The 26,970-nt window shown below is 43.2% G+C and overlaps 1 protein-coding gene across 1 annotated transcript in view; it reads left to right on the forward strand.

Moving 5' to 3' along the window:
- Positions 1-5,701: 5,701 nt before the first annotated feature.
- cemip2 (cell migration inducing hyaluronidase 2) overlaps positions 5,702-26,970 on the forward strand; it is an 80,191-nt gene continuing 58,922 nt past the window's right edge. The window contains exons 1-4 of the mRNA XM_029677628.2: positions 5,702-5,909; positions 6,834-7,171; positions 7,370-7,510; positions 9,063-9,630. Of these exons, the coding sequence (XP_029533488.1) occupies positions 6,850-7,171; positions 7,370-7,510; positions 9,063-9,630 (1,031 nt within the window). The 5' untranslated portion in view covers positions 5,702-5,909; positions 6,834-6,849. The remainder of the gene's footprint in view (positions 5,910-6,833; positions 7,172-7,369; positions 7,511-9,062; positions 9,631-26,970) is intronic.

Raw genomic sequence — 26,970 nt, forward strand, 5'->3', positions numbered from 1 at the left:
ACACATCTGGATTTGGGGATTTTCTCCCGTTCTTCCCTGCAGATTTTTTTCAACCTCTTAAGTTTGTTCCCCACTCCCCATCAATCTTCAAGACTTTCCACAGATTTTCAATGGGTTTCAAGTCTGGGCTTTGGCTGGGCTGATCAAGAACTTTCACATGTTTGTTCTGAAGCCGTTCCAGCATTGCTTTGGCTGCTTGGGGTCATTGTCCTGTTTGAACCACCATGTGTCATGGTAGGGATGGTGTTAGACGGGGAATGAGCTGTGCCAGGTTTTCTCCAGATATAGCGCTTTGCATTCAGGCCAAAGAGTTGGGTTTTTGTCTCACCCGATCATAGAATCTTTTGCGTTATGATCAGTCTTTCACGTTCCTTTTTGCGAACTCCAGGGGACTCATTAATAAACCCTGTGTAAGTACAAAATATAATCAGCGCATGCACGTTTTTGGGTTTCAGGCAAAAGTTGGCATTCATTAAAAAAAATACTTGGTGCGAGTGTGCTCACTTCCCTGCAAAATTTAGACCATGCATATGCACATCTTCTAGTGGTTGCAATATTTTATTGCAAGCTGGCAAGTATGTAATCAACTCAAATTTTATTTGTCACATGCAGATGTTAATGCGAGTGTAGCGCAATGTTTGTGCTTCTAGTTCCGACAATGCAGTAAAACCAATGAGTAATCTAACCTAACAATTCCACAACTACTACATTCTATATATACACACACACACAAGTGTAAAGGGATAAAGAATATGTACATAAAGATATATGAATGAGTGATGGTACAGAACGGCATAGGCAAGATGCAGTAGATGGTATCGAGTACAGTATATACATATGAGATGAGTAATGTAGGGTATGTAAACATTATATTAAGTGGCATTGTTTTAAGTGGCTAGTGATACATTTTTTTATACATCAATTTACATTATTAAAGTGGCTGGAGTTGAGTCAGTATTTTGGCAGCAGCCACTCAATGTTAGTGATGGTTGTTGAACAGTCTGATGGCCTTGAGATAGAAGCTGTTTTTCAGTCTTGGTCCCTGCTTTGATGCACTTGTACTGACCTCGCCTTCTGGATGATAGCAGGGTGACCAGGCAGTGGCTTGGGTGGTTGTTGTCCTTTGATTTTTTTGGGCCTTCCTGTGACATCGGGTGATGTAGGTGTCCTGGAGGGCCGGTAGTTTGCCCCCGGTGATGCGTTGTGCAGACCTCACTACCCTCTGGAGAGCCTTATGGTTGTGGGCGGAGCAGTTGCCGTACCAGGCGGTGATACAGCTGCTGCTGCGCCTTCTTCACAACGCTGTCTGTGTGGGTGGACCAAATCAGTTTGTTGAGGATCAGCGGGGTGGAGATGTTACCTACCCTCACCACCTGGGGGTGGCCCGTCAGGAAGTCCAGTACCAGTTGCACAGGGCTGGGTCGAGACCCAGGGTGCAAATCGGGGATATGATAAAAAGCTTATTCACAAACTAACAGGAAAACATAATGCAGCCATTTGCCATTACTGAGCAGATCAAAAATCTGTTTTATTAAAAAAATGTTGATAAATGCAAGAGTTACTGTGCAGTTCACCTATGGAAGTCAGTCAATTGAAATACATTCATTAGACCCTAATCTATGGCTTTCACATGACTGGTAAAACTGTATGCATCTGTTGGTCACAGATACCTTTTAAGAAAAGAGAAGGAGAGTGAATCAGAACCTGTCAGTATCTGATGTGACCATTTGCCTCATGCAGCGCGACACCCCTTTACATAGTTGATCAGGCTGTTGATTGTGTCCTGTGGAATGTTGTCGCACTTCAATGGCTGTGCAACGTCCCTGGATATTGGCGTGAACTGGAACACCCTGCCGTACACATTGATCCAGAGCATCTCAAACATGCTCAATGGGTGACATGTCTGGTGGGTATTCAGGCCATGGAAGAACTGGGACGTTTACAGCTTCCAGGAATTTTGTACAGATCCTTGCGACATGGGCTGTGCATTGTCATGCTGAAACATGAGGCGATGGCGACGGGTGAATGGCACGACAATGGGCCTCAGGATCTCGTCACAGTATCTCTGTGCGTTCAAACTGCTATGGATAAAAAGCAATTGTGTTTGTTGTCCGTAGCTTATGCCTGCCCATACCATAACCCCACTGCCCCAATAGGGTATTCTGTTCACAACGTTGACATAAGCAAACCGTACTATCAAGTTCTCTAAAATGACAATGGCTTATGGCAGAGAAATTAACATGAAATGATTTGGAAACCGCTTTGGTGGACATTCCTGCAGTCGGCATGCCAATTGAACACTCCCTCAAAACTTGAGACATTTGTGGTGTGTGACAAAACTGCACGTTTTAAAGTGCCCTTTTATTGCCCCCAGCACAAGGTGCACCTGTGTAAGGATCATGCTGTTTAATCAGCTTCTTGAAATGCCTCACCTGTCAGGGGGGTGGATTATCTTGGCAAAGGATACATGCTCACTAAAAGAGATGTAAATACATTTGTGCCCAAAATTTGAGAGAAGTAAGTGCTTTGTGTGTATGGAACATTTCTGGGATCTTTTATTTCAGCTCATGAAACATTGGCCCATCACTTGTTGCATTTATATTTTTGTTCAGTGTAATTAGACATAGGAATCTTTTTCCTGTTTTAATTTTATTTTCATAATCATTGCAGTATAAATTCCTCACCTTTTTAGGCCGTGATGGATTTATATTCCCGAAGGAACACATTATCATCCCCATCTCATTTACTTGGACAAGTAGCCTAGTAAATAGGTAGGCTATACTGTACCTATGACCGTAGCACAACCATGCTGAAACCACAATCAATTACCTTTCTACATGAATGCTTTAATTACTTCAAAAGCTGATGGTGCATAGCACACTGACTGTTTTATGTTGTTTGTGTTAAAACTACTATCCCTTTCTAGGCACATTACCAAATACTTTCAGAACATCCCTTGTTTGGGTCCGCATATGATTAAATTGACCAAGTACTCGTTCCTGTCAGTTAATTGCTGTTGTAGTCCTTTGTAGCTCAGCCTGGCGCTTGTAACGCCAGGGTTGTGGGTTTGTTTCTCGGGACCATCCACATGTAAAATGTATGCACACATGATTGTAAGTTGCTTTGGATAAAAGTGCCTGCTAAATAGTATATATGATATATTATTATTGTATCTTACTCTTGCATCAAGGTTAACACAAATGTTCCATTCTGGATATGTTCATTTGTTTATTTTATTCAACCTATGTTGTGTTGACACTGGGTGGCGTTGGCAACCATCTTACAAAATGAAAGTTGAATAAAATAAATTAATTAACATATCCAGGAAGGAGAAGTTTGGCATTAACCTTGATGCAAGACTAAACAGCACACAATTGACAGGAACAACTTCTGGGTCATGCTAACCCAAAACAAGGGATGGGATGTTCTGATGGTATTTGGTAGTGTGCTTAGAGGGAATAGTAGTGTTTATTTTTTATTTTTTGCATGGCACACTGATTGTGATAGCTGATGGTGCATGGCACATTGCCTGTGATAGCTGATGGTATATGGCACACTGACAGGGGTACCTCAATGAAAGCCTATTGTAGAGTAAGTGTGCGGTAACATACCAGCAATAGTGTACATGCAAATGCAATGCATTATGATGCAGTTATAATGCATTACAAGACTTGTCATGATTATGAATCCCTTATTATGTTTTCTAATAATACCACAAAGATCCCGACTAAATACCAGCCATTTTGAGTCAGTTGAAATGTTGATACATTGAGAGACAGCATAAGCCTTAACCTCAAGCTTGCAGGGATAATGTCTTCTGGTAAGTGTTGCCATAAGGGTCAATACAACAGATGGCACCAACCTCTAGTGGTAAAACACACATTCACATGTAAATGAAAAAGGGGTTACTTCAGTAAAAGGAAATGCAACTGTTTATAGTTCTATCCCTCTCTAGGCCACTACCTAATACCATCAGAACACCCCATCCCTTGTTTGGGTCCGCATATAAGGGAATTGACCCAGGAGTCGTTCCTGTCAGCCATGTGCTGTTTACTTTTGCATCAAGGTGATGCCAAGCTCCTTCCTGTATATGTTTTATTTATTTATTTGATTCAACCTTTATTTCGTCAGATGGGTGCCACGCCCTCCAGGGGCCAAATCTATGATGACCTGATATCTAAATATTTTTAAGGACACCAAAAGTATGTGGACACCTGCTCGTCAAACATCTCATTCCAAAATCATTGGCATTAATATGGAGTTGGTCCCCCCCCCCCCTTTGCTGCTATGACAGCCTCCATTCTTCTGGCATGGGTTTCCAGTAGATGTTGGAACATTGCTGCGGGGACTTGTTTCCATTCAGCCACAAGAGCATTAGTGAGGTTTGATTTGATCAGCTCCTTGGTCTTACTGATGTTGAGTGTTTGTTGTCCTGGCACCGCACTGCTGTCTCTGACCTCCCTGTAAGCTGACTCATTGCTGTCGTGATCTAGCCTACCACCGTCTTGTCGTCAGCAAACTTGATGATGGTGTTCGAGTCATGCGCGGCCATGCAGTTGTAGGAGTACAGGACTAAACAAACACCCCTGAGTGGACCCCATGTTGAGGGTCAATGCGGTAGAGATTTTTATTGCCTACCCTCACCACCTGGGCCCAATCTGTCAGGAAGTCCAGGATCCAGTTGCAGAGGGAGGGGTTCAGTCCCAGGGTCCCTAGCTTGGTGATGAGCTTGGAAGAGACTAAGGTGTTGAAGACTACAGCTCAGCCTATGAACAGCATTCTAACATACTGTAGTTATTTCCCCTCTTGTCCAGTTGGGAAAGGGCAATGTGAAGTGCAATTGAGATGGTCTTCTCTGGATCTGTTGGGGCGGTATGCGAATTAGCTTGAGTATATGGTATTTGGAATGATGGGTGTTGCACAGGATGTTGGTGGCACCTTTATTGGGGAGAACGGGCTTGTGGTAATGACTGAAGCGGAATTAGTGGAATGGTTTAAAATGCATCAAACACATGGTCTCCAGGTGTTTGAAACCATTCCATTTGCGCCGTTCCAGACATTATGAGCCGTTCTCCCCTCAGCAGCCTCCTGTGTGGTGTTGATGTGTGTCATGACCAGCCTTTCAAAGCGCTTCATAATTACAGATGAGTGCTACACAGTGATATTCATTTACGTAGGTTACCTTAGAGTTCTTGGGAACAGGGACAATGGTGGTCAGTATGAAACATGTTGGGATTACAGACTGGGACAAGGAGAGATTGAAAATGTCTGTGAAGACACCTGCCAGCTGCTCTGCGCCTGCTTTGAGAACGCACCCTGGTATTTCGTCTGGCCAGGAGGCCTTGTTATTCTTAACCTGTTTAATGTTTTGCTCACATCGGCCATGGAGAGCACATAAAAGGCATTTATTTACCTTGTTTGGGAGGAATGAAAATGTGTCGAATATAATCAGCGTGTCAAAAACTAATGTAGACATTAGTTATGCATTTATATAGCTTCCAAAATCTAATTTTTTTATATATATTTTTTTACAATAGAGTGCCAAGATGGCTGTGCATTGGCTTCAGCGCCGGAAATCCACAAGAAGAACGAAAAGGAGACTCGGACTGCCTGGCCTGTGCCCTGTCTTCCGTTCGTGCGTCAGCAGGTGGCGGCAGTGTTAGTCAACTCAAGCTCCTCCCATGTGCTCGTGCGCTCCTTCCTCCTCACTTCCTCTCTCCAAACCGCGCCTGTGAATGGGGCTGGCGGTATACAGCCCCGAAAGAATACACCATGTAAAAGTATAAAAAGTACACAGAACGCAAACTATTGATTTTTCTCATTATTAGTTCCGTTAGTCCACGCGTCGGGGGCAACGCTTGCATTTCGGAAGAGAGCGTGAGTGAGGGCACAGATTAATCCCGTGCAAGGTAGGAGACCTCACATTGTTCCGATGGTACCGCAATCAGCCCCGGGTGAAGATGATAGAAGATTTCCTTTAAGTATTTAGCAAACGGTCTGTCTGTAGCCTATACAGACCGAGCGACTGTGTGAATTTTCAACAGAAGAACGTTATCATTATTGCATAGTAAAAAGGGGGCGCTTGATCCAAACTACACACTCCATGTTGTTTAAAAGTTCAGTTACTTAATGTATGGATGCAACATGTTTCTGTCATCTGTCAGTGGAGACAGAGGTGTGTATTCGCCTGTAAAGTACTGTTTAAAATGGATATGTGACCAAAAACCAGCACGACATCCTTCCTGCTACTCTACCATTTCACTCTATCTTGTTGCAGATGTGTATGATTAACCCAGCCAGTTACTTACTCCTTTCATATCTTGAATTTCTGATACGAGAAATGTATTAAATGTGTATGAAGTACATATGTATAGTAAGTATGTTTCTCCCATTGAAATAACACAGTTTGATGTCCATGGATGATGGGACTGTTGCGGACATAGGTTTAGGCCTAATTATTAAATCATTGACTAGTCAGACCATTACTACTGTTCCAGCTGGCTTTGTTTGTGTGTGAGGGGGGGCATTTTCCTCTAGCACTCTAATTGGTGCCATCTGGGTTCTCTTTTTAGCTTGGCTTCAGAATATAGCAATACTTTGAACATCTCCTTCATTACTCTGGACAAGGGCAGCCACGGTCACATCCTGGATGGACGGATTAATTATACATTTCAACTAAACTCCCCACCTGGGGAAAACAGTAAAGGCCTGCTGGATCATTGCCTGTTTCCCTGAGTTTAAGATCCCCTTATTTTTCCACTTTCACTCTTCCCTCTCTCTCCCTGCCCTCCTCTTCCCTCTCTCTCTCTTTTGTTCTCTCTCTCTGTCGGTAGGTAGCAGACAGATACCATGCAGATAAGTGATGGCCCCAGTTACTTCCCGGTCTTTGTGGCCCCGCCCAACGTTAACCACCGGTCGCCAGGATTCGTCCCCGGCAGGGTCGTACCTGTCCACTCCCCACCTCCAACTAAGGCCCCACCCCCTCCCCCCCTGAAGCCCATTGGCCCACCTCCTGAGCGCCGTGCGACCTTTAGCCTATCAGAGAATGGCCACCGCCTAGAGCGTGGTCAGAGGAAGAGGAATACTTTAATATGCTTCGGTGTCTCAATGGGGGCCTTCTTTTTCTCGATCATCCTCATCCAGAGCCTCACCAGTGGAGACGTGTTGGATGGTAAGTGTGTTTGTGAGTATGAGGATGTGATGAGCTGATAATACTGACCTGGCTAAGTTACTTAGGCCCATTGTTCCACAGGAATGAGACTGAACTATAGTCAATGACCGATCGTATCCTGTTTTGCTCTGTCTTAGAGCTATATCTAAGTGCTGTGTCAGTGATGTTGTCTTTGATTGGTCATGTCTGTGTGTACAGGGAACTGTCCAGACCACAGCACCTCCCTGAGCAGCTGGAACCCTGGTCACAACCCAGAGAAGGCCGTGGTCGTTCGGAGGGGAGATCTGTTTCGATTGGACTCTTCTGCCACCTTATACTCCCTAACCATCCAATCAGGAGGTAGGCTAGGTCCTCTCTCTGAATGCTGTTTCTGGCTAGCTCAGAAGTACAGTGCATTTGGAAAATATTCAGAACCCTTCACTTTATCCACATTTTGTTACGTTACAGCTTTATTCTAAAATTGATTAAATCGTTTTTTTCCCACTCATCAATCTACACACAATACCCACAAAGCTAAAACAGGTTTTTATTTTTTTGTTGCAAAAAACTGATATCACATTTACGTAAGTATTCAGACCCTTTACTCAGTACTTTGTTGAATAACCAGCGATTAGAGCCTTGAGTCTTCTTGGTTAGGATGCTACAAGCTTGGCACACCTGTATTTGGAGTTTCTCCCATTCTTCTTTGCAAATCCTTTCAAGCTCTGTCATGTGGGATGGGGAGCGTCGCTGCACAGCTATTTTCAGGTGTCTCCAGAGATGTTCGATCGAGTTCAGGTCCGGGCACTGGCTGGGCCACTCGAGGACATTGAGACCGAAGCCACTCCTGCGTTGTTTTTGCTTTGTGCTTAGGGTTGTTGTCCATTTGGAAGGTGAACCTTTGCCCCAGTCTGAGGTCCTGAGTGCTCTGGAGCAGGTTTTCATCAAGGATCTCTCTATCCTTTGCTCCATTCATATTTCCCTCAATCCTGACTAGTCTTGCAGTCCCTGTTGCTGAAAAACATCCCCACCGAATGATATTGCCACCACCTTGCTTCACTGTAGGGATGGTGCCAGGTTTCCTCCAGATGTGAAGCTTGGCATTCAGGCCAAAGAGTTGAATCTTGGTTTCATCAGACCAGAGAATCTTGTTTCTCATTTTAGGTGCCTTTTGGCAAACCCCAAGGGGCTGTCATGTGCCTTTTACTGAGGAGGGACTTCCGTCTGGCCACTCTACCATAATGTCCTGATTGGTGGAGTGCTGCAGAGATGGTTGTCCTTCTGGAAGGTTCTCCCATCTCCACATAGGAATTATGGAGCTCTGTCAGAGTGACCATTGGGTTATTGGTCACCTCCCTGACCAAGGCCCTTCTCCCCCGATTGTTCAGTTTGGCCGGGCGACCAGCTCTAGGAAGAGTGTTGTTGGTAACAAACTTGTTCCATTTAAGAATGATGAAGGCCACTGTGTTCTTGGGGACCTTCAATGCTGCAGACGTTTTTGCTACCCTTCCCCAGATCTGTGCCTCAACTCAATCCTGTCTCGGAGCTCTACGGACAATTCCTTCAACCTCGTGGCTTGGTGCGCCGCCCTATGGGACTCACATAAACGGCCGGATGTGATACAGCCCGGAATTGAACCCGGGTCGGTAGTGACGCCTCTAACACTGTGATGCAGTGCCTTAGACCACTGCGCCACCAGGGAGACCCGATTTTTAAAATGTAACTTAATCTATTTTGGTTGTAACGTAACAAAATGTGAAAAAATGTAAGGGGTCTGAATACTTTCCGAATCCAGTGTATATAGTCACAGCATGCAATACTGGGTTCCGAGATGAAGTTGAGGAATAAAGAACACAGCCTCTGCTGAACGGATTATCTTCATGTTTTGTCATTTATATTTGTCTCCTCGCAGGCCGAGTGGTCTTTGCAGACAATGCTGAGGGCTCCAAAAACATCACTCTCAGAACGCGCCATGTGCTGATTGAAGACGGGGGTTCGCTGCACATCGGTGCCCCCAAATGCCGCTACCGCTCCAAGGCCACAATCGCCCTGCTGGGCCGTTCAGACGAAAAGGCAGTCGCGGAAGTACCAGAATTGGGCCGGAAGTTCATTGGGGTGCGTGGTGGTGCAACCCTGGAGATTCACGGGACAGAAAGGCTGTCGTGGACCCTCCTGACCCGCAGCGTCTCCTCCTCAGGTCTAGCCATGGGGGGCTATGCCTTCCAGCGCAACTTTAGCCGTGGAATCAACCTGCGTGTGGTGGACCAGGACACGGCCAGTGTGCTGTTCAGCGAGCGCTACGACACGCACGAGTCACGCAACGATAGCCAGCGGCTCACACAGCTGCTCCGGTCGCTGCCTGCGAGGCGCATCGTCACGCTGGCCGTGGGAGACTCGGCTGTCAAGAGCCTGCTGGACGAGACCAAGAGAACCATCCAGAGCCTGCTTGGTAGTACATACGTCCATGACCTCAAATACAGGTAACGATACAATTGTATACAAAATCAATATAACTTAAAGAATTTGGTAAAGAATAGGTAGACAATGACTTGAGATGGAGTCGTAGGTGATGCAAGAGTGTCATCTTATTTGGGAGCATCATTGTGTAGCGCGTCACAGGAAAATCTGATTGCTTTCCATCTGAAGCTGCGCCATTGTCTGGAGGGGTGTGTAACTGTTAATACTACCCATCTCCTGGGGGTGATAGAGGGTTTGTAATTCCTCTGTCCCACAAGATCAAGCCTAATCTTTCATGTCTTATAGAGAGGCGCACCCTTTCCTTCAATACCGTTGCCAGCAGGATCTCATTTTATCTGCCAGCAGAATATCACTCCATATTCCGTCAGGAAGTGAATGGCTGGAGGGTTAAGCATGCTTGCTTCAAGGATTTGTGCAAAATGAGCTGACTCTGTAGTTTTCGCCTTCACACACAGTTCCCGAACAGGTCAAAAACACACCGTCTCCCCTGAACATAGAGGGACACACATCCACATAAATAGGGACCTTTAGCAATGGAAGTGACTTGGAAACAGTACAACTTTTTTGTTGTTTTTGTGATCTGCTATAAAACCCATTCAAATAGTCTGGTTTGGGTGTCTCACTATTTTAGGTGTAGAGCTCATAAAACATAAGTTAATTTCCCCCTTATCTTTTCTTTTAACTTATTATGGCTGCTACCAGTGAAATTAGAGGTCGCCAAATTCAAACCACAGAAATCTCATAATTACAATTCCTAAAACATACATGTGTTTCATATAATTTTAAAGGTAATCTTGTTGTTAATCCCACCAAAGTGTCCGATTTCAAATAGGCTTTTCAGCGAAAGCACTACCAACGATTGTTAGGTCTCCACCAAACCACAATAAGCACAGCCATTTTCCAGCTAAATATAGTTTTCGCAGAAATAAAGATAATTCAAGGTTAGTGATTCATTTTATCTTCATCAGATGACACTCATAGGACTTCATGTTACACAATACATGCATGTTTTGTTTGATGAAGTTCATATTTATATAAAGAAATATGAATTTACATTGGCGTATTAGATTCACTAGTTCCAAAAACATCAAGTGATTTTGCATAGCCACATCGTTTCAACTGAAATACTCATCATAAATGTAGATGATAATACAAGTTATACACATGGAATTATAGATATACCTCTCCTTAATGCAACCGCTGTGTCAGATTTCAAAAAAAGTTTATGGAAAAAGCAACACATGCAATAATCTGAGACGGAGCTCAGAACAGAAGCCAAATTAGTCGCCTTGTTGGAGTCAACTGAAACCAGAAAATACATGATAAATGTTTCCTTACCTTTGAACTTCATCAGAATGCAGTCCTAGGAATCCCAGGTCCACAATAAATGATTGATTTGTTCGAAAATGTCCGTTATTTATGTCCAATTAGCTACTTTGGTTAGCGCGTTTGGTAAATTATTAAAGTCACAAAGCGCATCCACAATAACGTGACAATGTCCAAAAGTTCCGTAACAGTCAGTAGAAACATGTCAAACGATGTACTGAATCAATCTTTAAAATGTTGTTCACATATATCTTGAATAACGTTCCAACCGGAGAATTAGAATAACTTCAGATGATTGGTGGAACGCAGGTGCTTCCCCTGTGAACGCGCATAGTGAATGCATGGTCAACTCGTGGCAGTGGTGACTATTTCCTGTGTCATTCAACCCCCCCTGCACATTAGTCATCAGACAAAGTTCTATTGACTGTTGACATCTAGTGGAAGGCGTAGGAAGTGAAAACTCATCCATATCTTGCTGTAATTTCAATGAGAGCTTGGTTGAAGATCTGCCACCCCCAGAAAAAATCCAAACAGGAAGTGGAATTTCTCAGGTTTTTGCATGCAATATGAGTTCTGTTATACTCACAGACATAATTCAAACAGTTTTAGAAACTTTTCTATCCAATACTAATAATAATATGCATATATTAGCAACTGAGACTGAGGAGCTGGCCGTTTACAATGTCTGAACGAGTGGACCCTAACGTGACGCAGAGTTTTCAGGCGCATGTGCATTTCGTGTTTACCTTTTATATTGACGACGTTATTGTCCGGTTGAAATATTAAAGATAATTTTGGCTAAAAAAAACACCTTGAGAATTGAATATAAACATAGTCTGACATGTTTCTTTGAACTTTACAATTTGGATTTTTTTTGTCTGACTGTTTTGACTGAGTTTGAACCTGTGGATTCTTGAAGAAAACGTGCAAACAAAAGAGGTTTTTTGATATAAAGAGACTTCATCGAACAAAAGGAACATTTATTGAGTAAATGAATATCTTCTGATTGCCACCATATGAAGATCATCAAAGGTAAGGGATTAATTTTATCTCTATTTCTGTGTTTTGTAATGCTTCTGCTAGGCTGGTTACTGTTTGTAATAATTTGTCAACTGGGCTATGTTCTGGGCTAGGTATGCTTTTGCCGAAAAGCATTTTATAAATATGACACTGGTTGGTTTAACAAGAAGTTAGTCTTTAAACCTATGTAAAAAATGTTTTGTTTTCTGAATTTTTATAATGAGCATTTCTGTAATTGAATTTGGCGCTCTGGAACCTCGCTGGATGTTGTCCAGATGGGACGCTAGCGTCCCTCATACCCTAGAGAGGTTAACGGGATTTGACAACATCCGGGGAAATTACATAAAATGTCATTATTATAAATATTTAACTTTCATACAATCACAATACACCAAATTAAAACTTTACTTCTTGTTAATCCAGCCACCGTGTCAGAATTCAAAAAGGCTTTGCGGCAAAAGCAAACCATGCTATTATCTGAGGACAGCGCCCCTTCAAACAAACACATGACAATCATATTTCAACCCGCCAGGCACAACACTAAACTCAAAAATAACGATATAATTCATGCCTTTGAAGAGCTTCTTCTGTTGGCACTCCAATATGTCCCATAAACATCACAAATGGTTATTTTTGTTCGATAAATTCCGTCGTTATATCCCCAAAATGTCAATTTATTTGGCACATTTGATCCAGAAAAACACCAGTTCCAACTCGCCCGACATGACTACACATTGTCTAATAAGTTACCTGTAAACTTTGTCCAAACATTTCAAACAACTTTCCTAATCCAACTTTAGGTATTTTTTAAACGTAAATAATCAATAAAATTGAATAAACTGCGTTCAATAGCGGATAAAAACCAAAGTGGAGCGAGCTTTCAGGTCGCGCGCCCCATCCACAACAGTACACTTGGCTATCCACCCAGATAGGAAATGGCTACTTATTCATTACTCAAAGGAAAAACATCAACCAATTTTTAAAGACTGACATCTAGTGGAAGCAATAGGAACTGCAACCAAGTGCCTTAGAAATCTAGATCCGCATAGAAAACCCATTAAACACTTTCACCTCAAAAAATACAATTCCTGGATGGGCTGTCCTCAGGGTTTCGTCTGCCAAATAAGTTCTGTTATACTCAGACATTATTCAAACAGTTTTAGAAATGTCAGTGTTTTCTATCCAAATCTACTAATAATATGCATATCCTAGCTTCTGGGCCCGAGTAGCAGGCAGTTTACTTTGGGCACGCTTTTCATCCGGACGTGAAAATACCGCCCCTAGCCTAGAGAGGTTAATTGCTTAATTTATTATGGATATTTATTTATTTCACCTTTATTTAACCAGGTAGGCCATTTGAGAACAAGTTCTTATTTACAACTGCGACCTGGCCAAGATAAAGCAAAGCAGTGCGACAAAAACAACAACAGTTACACACAAACATGTACAGTAAATAGCACAATAGAGGGGAAAAAAATACATGTGTATGTAGAAGTGTAGGGAGGTAAGGCAATAAATAGGCCGTAGAGGTGAAATAATTATAATTTAGCATTAACACTGGAGTGATAGATGTGCAGATGAGGATGTTGAAAGTAGAGATACTGGGGTGCAAGAGATAGATCACAAAATGGGGATGAGGTAGTTTGGTGTGCTATTTACAGATTGGCTGTGTACAGGTACAGTGATTGGTAAGCTGCTCTGACAGATTATGCTTTAAGTTAGAGAGGGAGATATAAGGATCCAGCTTCAGCTATTTATTTATTCATTTATTTTTTGCTGTACGTTCCAGTCATTGGCTGCAGAGAACTGGAAGGAAAGGCGGCCGAAGGAAGTGTCGACTTTGGGGGTGACCAGTGAAATATACCTGCTGGAGCGCGTGCTACGGGTGGGTGTTGCTATGGTGACCAGTGAGCTGAGATAAGGCGGGGCTTTACCGAGCAAAGACTTATAGATGACCTGGAGCCAGTGGGTTTGGCCACGAATATGTAGCGAGGGCCAGCCAACGAGAGCATACAGGACGCAGTGGTGGGTAGTGTATGGGGCTTTGGTGACAAAATGGATGGCATTGTGATAGACTACATGCAGTTTTGCTGAATAGAGTGTTGGAGGCTTTTCTCTGCCCTGGTTGCGAAAGAAAACATCAACAACCTAGCTAGGTGTATAACTAGATACTTAAACAATGGAAGGTGCACAATCCATGGCTACAAAGCTAGCTAGCTGCCTACTATAAGTTAGCTTGACTTGCTAGAAAGTAATAGAAACAAGTGGAGAAAATAGTAACTCAATTAAATGTGTTTTATCTTCTGAATCAATTTGTTTCTACTGTCTTGAATGTAGAAATTGTATTTTGCCATCTCCCAAAATATATACATTTACATTTAAGTCATTTAGCAGACGCTCTTATCCAGAGCGACTTACAAATTGGTGCGTTCACCTTTAAGACATCCAGTGGAACAGCCACTTTACAATAGTGCATCTAAATCTTTTTAAGGGGGGTTGAGAAGGATTACTTTATCCTATCCTAGGTATTCCTGAAAGAGGTGGGGTTTCAGGTGTCTCCGGAAGGTGGTGATTGACTCCGCTGTCCTGGCGTGAGAGGGAGTTTGTTCCACCATTGGGGGCCAGAGCAGCGAACAGTTTTGACTGGGCTGCGGGAACTGTACTTCCTCAGTGGTAGGGAGGCGAGCAGGCCAGAGGTGGATGAACGCAGTGCCCTTGTTTGGGTGTAGGGCCTGATCAGAGCCTGGAGGTACTGAAAGCTCCGTAGGCAAGCACCATGGTCTTGTAGCGGATGCGAGCTTCAACTGGAAGCCAGTGGAGAGAGCGGAGGAGCGGGGTGACGTGATAGAACTTGGGAAGGTTGAACACCAGACGGGCTGCGGCGTTCTGGATGAGTTGTAGGGGTTTAATGGCACAGGCAGGGAGCCCAGCCAACAGCGAGTTGCAGTAATCCAGACGGGAGATGACAAGTGCCTGGATTAGGACCTGCGCTGCTTCCTGTGTGAGGCAGGGTCGTACTCTGCGGATGTTGTAGAGCATGAACCTACAAGAACGGGCCACCGCCTTGATGTTAGTTGAGAACGACAGGGTGTTGTCCAGGATCACGCCAAGGTTCTTGGCGCTCTGGGAGGAGGACACAATGGAGTTGTCAACCGTGATGGCGAGATCATGGAACGGGCAGTCCTTCCCCGGGAGGAAGAGCAGCTCCGTCTTGCCGAGGTTCAGCTTGAGGTGGTGATCCGTCATCCACACTGATATGTCTGCCAGACATGCAGAGATGCGATTCGCCACCTGGTCATCAGAAGGGGGAAAGGAGAAGATTAATTGTGTGTCGTCTGCATAGCAATGATAGGAGAGACCATGTGAGGTTATGACAGAGCCAAGTGACTTGGTGTATAGCGAGAATAGGAGAGGGCCTAGAACAGAGCCCTGGGGGACGCCAGTGGTGAGAGCGCGTGGTGAGGAGACAGATTCTCGCCACGCCACCTGGTAGGAGCGACCTGTCAGGTAGGACGCAATCCAAGCGTGGGCCGCGCCGCTTATACGACCTCTGAGGAGAAGTTCAGTGAATCAGGTCGTCTCCACGGTGTTGCCAAGTATTTTTCAAGGAAAGTAGAGGTTGGATGCTCCATTTGTCGCTAGAAGTCCACTACGACGTAGTGGTGACATAATGTTAATTTGCGCATTCCCATTAAAAAAACTAATAATATTTTTATGCTGTCCCCCAGTCGCTCAGGCCATGATCAATTCTCCAAAGCAAAACAAAATCGTGAAGGAGAACAAAAAGGAACTGATTCAATAATCAGAGTACGGTAACTTATTTTATAAAATATTTATAAAATATTTTTTAAATCATTTTTACTATGATTTATGCCTTGGCGAGCTGTTGTGTAATTTGACAAGGAACCAATTTTATAAATTCACCTCACTTGCTGCTGCAGCTGGGAGAGGACCGAGAGGGGGGGGAAGTGGCGCAAGTGACAGGTACACACCAGTGGAGGCTTCTCAGAGGAGGAAGGACATTTCATAAAAAACAGTGAAACATTAAAGTTAACCTTTTTGGATAAAACTATTCTAAATATATTCAATATAAAACACACTGTTTTGGAAAGAAGGCCACAACAACACTTTGTAGGGTAGCACCAAGGTTAAGCCGGGGGACCAGCTAGTTTCCGTCCTCTGGGTATATTGACTTCAATACAGAACCTAGCAGACTCGTGGTTGTCACCCCTTTGTCATAATTACTCTGTAAGTCTATGCAACTTCCGGACGATGTCCTCCAACCTATCAGAGTTCTTGCAGCATGAACTGACATGTTGTCCACCCAATCAAAGGATCAGAGAATGAATCTAGTACTGAAAGCATAAGCTACAGCTAGCTAGCACCCCAGTCCATAACATGTGGTGAGTAATTGACTCAAAGCGAGCGAGACAATAGTTGGAACAGTTTTGAACAAATTAATATCTTCAAAAATGAAGGAGAAGCGAGAGGGAGAGCTATATTTCGTTGTATTTTTTTTCTAACTTTTACAGCTAGCGAATGCAGCTTGCTAGTTTAGCCTAGTCAAACACCCGGCTCAAACAAAGAGGGATGCTATGTTGGCTAGCTGGCTATGGCTATCCAACACTGGACCTCTTCCAAGTCAAGGTAAGCTTTTGCTTTGATAAATGTTTTGCCACTGTGGCCCGTCAGTATAACTGCTAAACGGCTGCCAGAAGGAATACAACGATCAAAAGGATCATGCTGTTTGAATGTGGCTGCTATGAAAGTGAACTGTGTTTGCATGTGATCATTTTAAATCTTTTTAATAAACCCCTTTTCTTAAACGGAAGCAAACTGAACTAAACAGAGATAAACATTAACTGAATTTATCCAATAGAAATTCATTTGCAGCTTTTGGACTAATGATATCTGCCTAGATCAGCTAGATGCAGGCAAAAGATTGCCAATTACCAATAAAACTCACAGGTGGAGTATTAAACTTGCTAAATCTAGCGACAAAGTCACTAAGTTGGCAACACTGCGTCTTCATAGTAACCAGAGACTTTGCCGTACATGCCTTAAAACTACCGTAAAACTCCTTCAGTATGCGCTTACCTAATTAAAAATCTATGCAATGCCCTTAAACAATTCCCTTAGGTAAGTGTAAATTAGTCACGTTTCACACCAAAGTGGCAACACTTTGGTCCCCAGCGCCAAATCAATCAAACCCACAGCGTGACGCTTTCATGAACTGATCACAAATCAGTCGCACTGCCCAGGCACCATAAACAGGGTCTGTTATGCTTCCTGATTGCACACTGATTTTGTTTGTGTGTAGCATGCATGTGTGTGTGTGTGAGCTAGCTAGCAGGGTTCAGGGTATTTGACAGTGTTTATACCCTTTGCCAAAGGAGTGCAAGGGCGAATTGAGTTATTGCACACACGCACATCAGACTATTCTCACACGCAAGCTTGCACACACACACACCAGGGTTTTCGTTAGCTGGTAATTGCCGGCTTTTGACCGTGTGTGTGTGTGTGTGTGTGAAAAGCCGAAGAATAAAGTTGTTCCCTGCCAAATTGACCGAGAAAAAAAACAACGGTCGGCTGGCGATCACCGCCTCACCCACCACTTTACAATGTGAGCTGGAGGCAGTTTGCATTTTGAAAACATACTTAATGGTTTGAAACCTGAATGATTTACTTCCTATTATTAGGCATGCCTTACTTTGCCTGAAAATCTGACCATAGAAACATGGAGGCAATTATTTTCTAAAAACATTATAGGCGGTGCAAGAGTTCAAGATTGGGGAAACATACAATTTATTCTACCATGTCTACCTATCTGCGTGCCAGTTATGATTTTCATTTTCACATTTCCATGGAACAGTTTCATTTTAATGTCTTAATTGATCAAAATCATTCTCATGTGGTTAATCATAAAAACCGTGCTAAAAATATAAAACGAGTGATCATTGGCAGCTACATTTATTTTTAATTTCACTAGTGAAGTCCGTTAAGAACAAATTGTTATTTACAATGATGGCTTACCCCGGTCAAACCCAGACGCCGTGGGACTCCCAATCACGGCCAGTTGTGATACAGCCTGGAATCAAACCAAGGTCTGTTGTGATACTTCTAGCACTGAGATGCAGTGCCTTAGACCGCTGCACCAATCGGGAGCTTGTATAAATAACCTAAATGAGCTCATGGAACTCAGATGGCCAATGCAGCCTTTAGCCTAAAAACTTCCATTGTCAACTAAATAAAAATACATAAAGCCTACAAATAAAAACAGTAGAAAATATACTGATAAATTCTGTTTTTTTCCAATCACATCTCTCTTCAGCCTGTCTGCCTCAGTTTTCAATGCTTCTTGACTTGAGCTATCACTAGGGAAGTGCAACAGTATCAAATCAATCAACTGGATCCATCTGGAAGCTGTCTCGAACTAACTTGAAACATTGTCTCAACTAGCCTATTCCAGGCCCTCCGAGCTTCCAGCGCCAGTGAGCTCAGGACAGACAGCTGTTGGAGGGAAAGGTATTTTATTAGGTCTCCACTGGATAAATGGGATCATCTGATGATGATACACTGAACAATAATATAAATGCAAGATGTAAAGTGTTGGTCCCATGTTTTATGAGCTGAAGTAAAAGATACCAGAAATGTTCCATATGCACAAAAAGCTTATTGCTCTAAAATGTTGTGCACACATTTGCTTGCATCCCTGCTAGTGAGTATTTCTTCTTTACCAAGATAATCTATCCACCTGACCGGTGTGGCATATCAAGAAGCTGATTAAACAGCATGATAATTACACAGGTGCACCTTGTGCTGAGGACAATAAAAGGCCATTCTAAAATGTGTGGTTTTGTCACACAGCACAATGTGGGAGTATGCAATTGGCATGCTGACTACAGGAATGTCCACCAAAGCTGTTGCTAGATAATTTAATGTTAATTTCTATACCAGCAAGATGGCGCCGAAGGAGATGTCCGCCGTTTTACGGTCTCCTAACCAATTGTGCTATTATGTGGGGGTTTTTCGCGATAGTTGTCAATTATTTTTCTGCAACCGTATCTTACGGCAGAAAAGAGCTTCTGGATATCAGGACAGCGATCACTCACCTAGGATTAGACAAAGATTTCTTAAACAACAACCACAGCAGCAAGCAGGACTCACACAGTATTCTCCAAACAACCCACAGGGCAGACCTCCCAATCATTCGCAAAAGGAAGCGACGAAGAGCCAGATGCCTCGTCCGGACCCACAGAAGACCACTAGGAAAGCTGCCGTTACCGTCAATATTACTCGCCAACATGCAATCATTGGACAATAAACTCGACGAGATAAGATCACGAATATCCTACCAACGGGACATAAAAAACGGTAATATCCTATGCTTCACGGAATCGTGGCTGAATGAAGACATGGATATTCAGCTAGAAGGATACACTCTGCACCGGCAGGATAGAACAGCACACTCCGGTAAGACGAGGGGTGCGGTCTGTGCATATTTGTAAACAACAACTGGTGCACGAAATCTAAGGACGTCTCTAGATTTTGCTCGCCTGAAGTTGAGTATATTGTGATAAACTGCAGGCCACACTACTTGCCTAGAGAGTTCTCAGCTATACTTTTTTGTGGCTGTTTATTTACCACCATAGACAGTTGCTGGCACTAAGACTGCACTCAGTCAGCTGTATAAGGAAATAAGCAAACCGGAAACCACTCACCTCAGAGGCGGCGCTCCTAGTGGCCGGAGACTTTAATGCTTAAATGAAACTTAAATAAGTTCTACCAAATCTCTATCAACATGTTAAATGTCCAACCAGAGGGAAAGAAATTCTAGATCACCTGTACTCCACACACAGAGACGCGTACAAAGCTCTCCCTCGCCCTCCATCTGTTAAATCCGACCACAACTCTATCCTCCTGATTCCTGCTTACAAGCAAAAATGAAAGCAGGAAGCACCAGTGACTCGGTCTATAAAAAATGGTCAGATGAAGCAGATGCTAAACTACAGGACTGCTTTGCTATCACAGACTGGAACATGTTCTGGGATTCTTCCGATGGCATTGAGGAATACACCACATCAGTGACTGGCTTTATCAATAAGTGCATTGAGGACTTCGTCCCCACAGTGACTGTACGTACATACCCCAACCAAAAGCCATGGATTACAGGCAACATTCGCACTGAGCTAAAGGGTAGAGCTGCCGCTTTCAAGGTGCGGGACTCTAACCCGGAAGCTTACAAGAAATCCCGCTATACCCTGCGACGAACCATCAAACAGGCAAAGCGTCAATACAGGGCTAAGATTGAATCATACTACACCGGCTCCGACGCTCGTCGGATGTGGCAGGGCTTGTAAACTATTACAGACTACAAAGGGAAGCACAGCCGTGACACAAGCCTACCAGACGAGCTAAATCACTGAGGCATGCATGAGAGCATCAGCTGTTCCAGATGACTGTGCAATCACGCTCTCCGTAGCCGACGTGAGTAAGACCTTTAAACAGGTCAATATACACAAGGCTGCGGGGCCAGACGGCTTACCAGGACGTGTGCTCCGGGCATGTGCTGACCAGGTGTCAGGTGTCTTCACTGACATTTTCAACATGTCCCTGATTGAGTCTGTAATACCAACATGCTTCAAGCAGACCATCATAGTCCCTGTGCCCAAGAACACAAAGGCAACCTGCCTAAATGACTACAGACCTGTAACTCTCACGTCCGTACCCATGAAGTGCTTTGAAAGGCTGGTAATGGCTCACATCAACACCATTAACCCAGAAACACTAGACCCACTCCAATTTGCATACCACCCAAACAGATCCACAGATGATGCAATCTCTATTGCACTCCACACTGCCCTTTCCCACCTGGATAGGAACACCTATGTGAGAATGCTGTTCATTGACTACAGCTCAGCGTTCATCATAGTACCCTCAAAGCTCATAATTAAGCTATGGATCCTGGGACTAAACACCTCCCTCTGCAACTGGATCTTGGACTTCCTGACAGGCCGCCCCCAGGTGGTGAGGGTAGGTAGCAACACATCTGCCACGCTGATCCTCAACACTGGAGCTCCTCAGGGGTGCGTGCTCAGTCCCCCCCTTTACTCCCTGTTCACCCACGACTGCATGGCCAGGCGTGACTCCAACACCATCATTAAGTTTGCAGACGACACAACAGTGGTAGGCCTGATCACCAACAACGACGAGACAGCCTATAGGGAGGAGGTCAGAGACCTGGCAGGGTGGTGCCAGAATAACAACCTATCCCGTAATGTAACCAAGACTAAGGAGATAATTGTAGACTACAGGAAATGGAGCACCGAGCACGTCCCCATTCTCATCGACAGGGCTGTAGTGGAGCACGTTGAGAGCTTCAAATTCCTTGGTGTCCACATCAACAACAAACTAGATTGGTCCAAACACACCAAGACAGTTGTGAAGAGGGCACGACAAAGCCTATTCCCCCTCAGGAAACTAAATAGATTTGGCATGGGTCCTGAGATCCTCAAAAGGTTCTGCAGCTGCTTCTTCGAGAGCATCCTGACCGGTTGTGTCACTGCCCGGTACGGCAATTGCTCGGCCTCTGACCGCAAGGCACTTCAGAGGGTAGTGCGTACGGCCCAGTACATCACTGGGGCTAAGCTGCCTGCCATCCAGGACCTCTACACCAGGCGGTGTCAGAGGAAGGCCCTAAAAATGGACAAAGACCCCAGACACCCCAGTCATAGACTGTTCTCTCTACTACCGCATGGCAAGCGGTACCGGAGTGCCAAGTCTAGGACAAAAAGGCTTCTCAACAGTTTTTACCCCCAAGCCATAAGACTCCTGTTATAGTCCGTAACCAAATGGTTACCCGGACTATTTGCATTGAGCTCCCCCCCCAACCCCTCTTTTACACTGCTGCTACTTTCTGTTTATCTTATATGCTGTCACTTTAACTATACATTCATGTACATACTACCTCAATTGGCCTGACCAACCAGTGCTCCCGCACATTGGCTAAACGGGCTATCTGCATTGTGTCCACCACCCACCAACCCCTCTTTTGCGCTTCTGCTACTCTCTGTTCGTCATATATGCACAATCACTTTAACGATACCTACATTTACATATTAACTCAATAAGCCTGACTAACAGCTGTCTGTATATAGCTTTGCTACTCTTTTTTTCAAATGTCTTTCTACAGTTGTTTTATTTCTTTACTTACCTACACACACACACACACACCTTTTTTTGGCACCATTAGTTAGAGCCTGTAAGTAAGCATTTCACTGTAAGGTTTACACCTGTTGTATTCGGCGCACGTGACATATAAACTTTGATTTGATATACCATTAAGCTGCCTCCAGCATCATTTCAGAGAATATGGCAGTACATCTGAATGGCCTCACAGCCGTAGACCACGTGTAACCACGCCAGCCCCGGGACTTCCACATCCGGCTTCTTCACCTGCGGGATCGACTAAGACCAGCCAACCAGACAGCTGATGAAACTGTGGTATCTGTGACCAACAGATGCATATCTGTATTCCCAGTCATGTGAAATCCATAGATTAGGGCCTAATGAATTTATTTCAATTGACTGATTTTCTTTCATGAACTATAACTCAGTAAAATCTTAGAAATTGTTGCATGTTACTTTTTATATTTTTGTTGATTGTATTTGATCTTTCACACTGAGGCTTGGTGATTATTGAATGGGAGATTGTTGCAAAGATTTTTTCGAGTAGGCCTACTGTGAGCAATGGCTGTAAATAATAAATAAATACTGAGAAGCTCAGCTTATTAATGCTGGATGTGGTCAGAAATCAAACATCCCCAAATGGGCACATTCCTACATTTGCGCGCAGCAGGCTACTTCTATGTGTGCTGAGGCACGCACGCTCCCTCAACATGAACAAGACTGAGAAACCATACCCATGCTCATTTCTCACATGGAGCACTCCAAACAAAAGTCAATTAAACAGTTGACAACTTGTAAATTATGGTTATGAAATAAATCAATTTGTTTCTCACAAGTGTAGCAGGTTGTGAACTCTGCAAACAACGTTTCCTCCGAGAATTTCTCATTTCTGATTTTCAAATATGTCAAATTCCGCTCGCATCAGGTGCGCTGTTATAAAATGATGTTTTATTGTCTGCTTCACTACAGGAGTTGCATGTTCTGTTTAAGATTAATTACCGTAATCTAAATGTGATTTCTGTCATTCTGAGCACCGTGGGTGGTTGCCCTAATGGGTTACACTCCCAATGCATATGGGTCTGGTAAATTTCTCAAATTGCCGATAAATTCAAATCTTCCCAGTCACGTTGTCCGGCGCTACCTTTCCTTAATGGAAACCCTGACTCACACACACTTGTACTTTGTCTATGGGCATTCATGCATCATCTGACACCCCCCCCCCAGGATCCTGCAGGTGAGCCTCTGAAACGAACAGCAACAATCCACTTTAAGCCAACACATCCACTATCAATGATCAAACACACCCACTGCATAGAGTGACAGTAATGTCCATTGCCCTTCCCTACCCCTGTCAGACCCACATCAAATGGTTTGTCCGTTTTTAAAAGCCCTTTGTCCGCCCCTGCCTGGTGCGTCCTGGCCACGTGTCATTTACCTAATCTGAGAGGACCGAGCTCTGATGGACAGTAGTATCGTGACCTCATCTATTGTCCACAGGGCCATTGCTGGCCTAAAGAAAGAGCCTGTTAAAGTGTGTGAAGTGTGTCGGGCAATTAAGGATGTTCTGGGATTTAAAAAAACAAAAACAACAAACATGCAGTTTCTCTCACTGGCATGCATGCATACAGACACACACACACTGACTAATGGCTGCTGGGAGGGCAGGGTGCTTTCACAGATGGTTCTTGTTTTTATTTCAGCGGGTAAAGGGGCTCTTTGATCTGCTGAGTGGCGTGTTGGCCCGTGATTGTGTCGTTAGGATCAGCCTCCACAGAGAGCTGACAGTCAGGCCTTCTTCCAGACGTCATTGTGTGGAGTGCCTCTTTAGATGTGAGGCTAAAATCTATACAGTAATGCAAGGGGAAATAGTTTAAACGTTTACCACGCCTGAAAAGATTACCACGCTTGAAAAGGTTACGCAGTGGTTGAAAATAACGACATAAAGGGATAATCCACCCCATGAAATAAAAATCATAGCATTTCTGTCAATTTGGTGAAAGCCTGTATGTAATAATAGTGAAGCCATTTAAAACTATGAAATAACACACAGAATCATGTAGTAACCAAAAAAGTGTTAAACATGTCTTAAATTAATGGACTTTCATTTCTCTTTGGCTTATTTGAGCTGTTCTTGCCATAATATTGACTTAGCCCTATTTGGTAAAAGACCATCTTCTGTATACCACTCCTACCTTTTCACAACACAACTGATTGGCTCACACGCATTAAGAAGGACAGAAATTACATAAATGAACTTTTAACAAGACACACCTGTTAATTGAAATGCATTCCAGGTGACTGCCTCATGAAGCTGGTTGATAGAATGCCAAGAGTGTGCAAAGCTGTCATCAAGGCAAAGGGTGGCTACTTTGAAGAATCTCAAATATAAAATATATTTTGATTTGAACACTTTTTTTGGTTACTACATAATTCCATGTGTGTTATTTCATAGTTTTGATGTCTTCACAAATTCTACAAAATAGAAAAATGTGTCCATACTTTAAACTGAGTTTAATGGCTGTGATAGGTGAAAACTGATGGATCAACAACATTGTAGTTACTCCACAATACTAACCTAAATGACAGAGTGAAAAGAAGGAAGCCTGTACAAAATACATATATTCCTAAACTTGCATCATGTTTGCAATAAGGCACTAATGTAAAACTGCAAAAAATGTGTCAAAGAAATTAACTTCATGTCCTGAATACAATGTGTTGGATTTGCCCCCAAAATAACACATCACTGAGTACCACTCTTTATATTTTCAAGCATGGTGGTGGCTGCATCATGTTATGAATATGCTTGTCATTAGCAAGACTAAGGAAGAAACTGAATAGAGCTAAGCAAAATCCTAGAGGGAAACCTGGTTCAGTCTGCTTTCCAACAGACACTGGGAGACAAATTCACATTTCAGCAGTACAATAACCTAAAACACTAGGCAAAATATACATTGGAGTTGCTTACCAAGACAACATTGAATGTTCCTGAGTGGCCTAGTTATAGTTTTGACTTAAATCAGCTTGAAAATCTACAAGACTTAAATTGCTTTGTGAAGGCATTGTAGCTACAGTAGAAGGAGCTATGCCTACAGTGACATTTGTACCATCAGTATTAGTTAGTATTATTAAAAATGGCCCTGGCAACATTTATGAGCAGTAGCAGCAGTAGTAACTTCTGAACTGAGCTGTAAAATTCTTAAATCAGCTTGTTTTGTGTGTGTGTGTGTGAAACCAGGAATGCCAGGGAAGGCTTGGTTCCACTCACTCACTGCCAAACAACAAGTAGAGCGAAAAGTGCCAAGCCTCCTGGGGAAAGACCTGGCCGATGGTTGGTTACTGATCAGCGAGGGATGAGCCATCGATGGCGGGCGACTGATGAAACCGCAGTGTGGTGAACTGACATTGTGCCTGGGTGTGAAGATGGCATTTTATGGCATTCAATGCATCTTTACTTATACATTTTAAATGTGTGATTTTGGTACTTGTGTTAATTAGGCCCAAAACTGTTTCATAATTCAAACCAGTCCATATACAGTTGAAGTCGGAAGTTTACATACACTTAGGTTGGAGTCATTAAAACTCATTTTTCAACAACTCCATAAATGTCTTGTTAACAAACTATAGTTTTGGCAAGTCAGTTAGGACATCTACTTTGTGCATGACACAAGTAATTTTTCCAACAACTGTTTACAGACAGATTATTTAACTCATAATTCACTATATCACAATTCTAGTGGGTCAGAAGTTTACATACACTATGTTGACTGTCCCTTTTAAACAGCTTGGAAAATTCCAGAAAATGATGTCATGGCTTTAGAAGCTTCTGATAGGCCAATTGCCATAATTTGAGTCAATTGGAAGTGTACCTGTAGATGTATTTCAAGGCCTACCTTCATACTCAGTGCCTCTTCGCTTGACATCATGGAAAAATCCAAATAAATCAGAAAAGACCTCAGAAAAACAATTGTAGACCTCCACAAGTCTGGTTCATCCTTTGGGGCAATTTTCAAATGCCTGAAGGTACCACGTTCATCTGTACAAATAATAGTACTCAAGTATAAACACCAGGGGAAAAATATAACTGTTTGGCCATCGTTATGTTTGGACGAAAAATGGGTAGGCTTTCAAGCCAAAGAACACCATCCCAACCGTGAAGCACAGGGATGGCAGCATCATGTTGTGGGGGTTCTTTGCTGCAGGAGGGACTGGTGCACTTCACAAAATAGATGGCATCATGAAGCAGGAAATGTTTGGATATATTAAAGCAACATCTCAATACATCAGTCAGGAAGTTAAAGCTTGATCGCAAATGGGTCTTCCAAATGGACAATGACCCCAAGCATACTTCCAAAGTTGTGGCAAAATGGATTAAGGAAAACAAAGTCAAGATATTGGAGTGGCCATCACAAAGCCCTGACCTCAATCCTATAGAACATTTGTGGGCAGAACTGAAAAAGCGTGTGCGAGCAAGGAGGTCTACAAACCTGACTCAGTTACACCAGCTCTGTCAGGAGGAATGGGCCAAAATTCACCCAACTTATTGTGGGAAGCGTGTAGAAGCCAAATACCTTTAAACTTAGTTTTTTTTTTACAATTACTGACATTTAATTCTAGTAAGAATTCCCAAAACTTTTGACCCAAGTTAAACAATTGAAAGGTAATGCTACCAAATACTAATTGAGTATATGTAAACTTCTGACCCACTGAGAATGTGATGAAAGAAATAAAAGCTGAAATAAATCATTCTCTCTACAATTATTCTGACATTTCACATTCTTAAAATAAAGTGGTGATCCTAACTGACTAAG

This window comes from Oncorhynchus nerka, linkage group LG13 (assembly GCF_034236695.1).
Source record: "Oncorhynchus nerka isolate Pitt River linkage group LG13, Oner_Uvic_2.0, whole genome shotgun sequence".
Lineage (NCBI taxonomy): Eukaryota > Metazoa > Chordata > Actinopteri > Salmoniformes > Salmonidae > Oncorhynchus > Oncorhynchus nerka.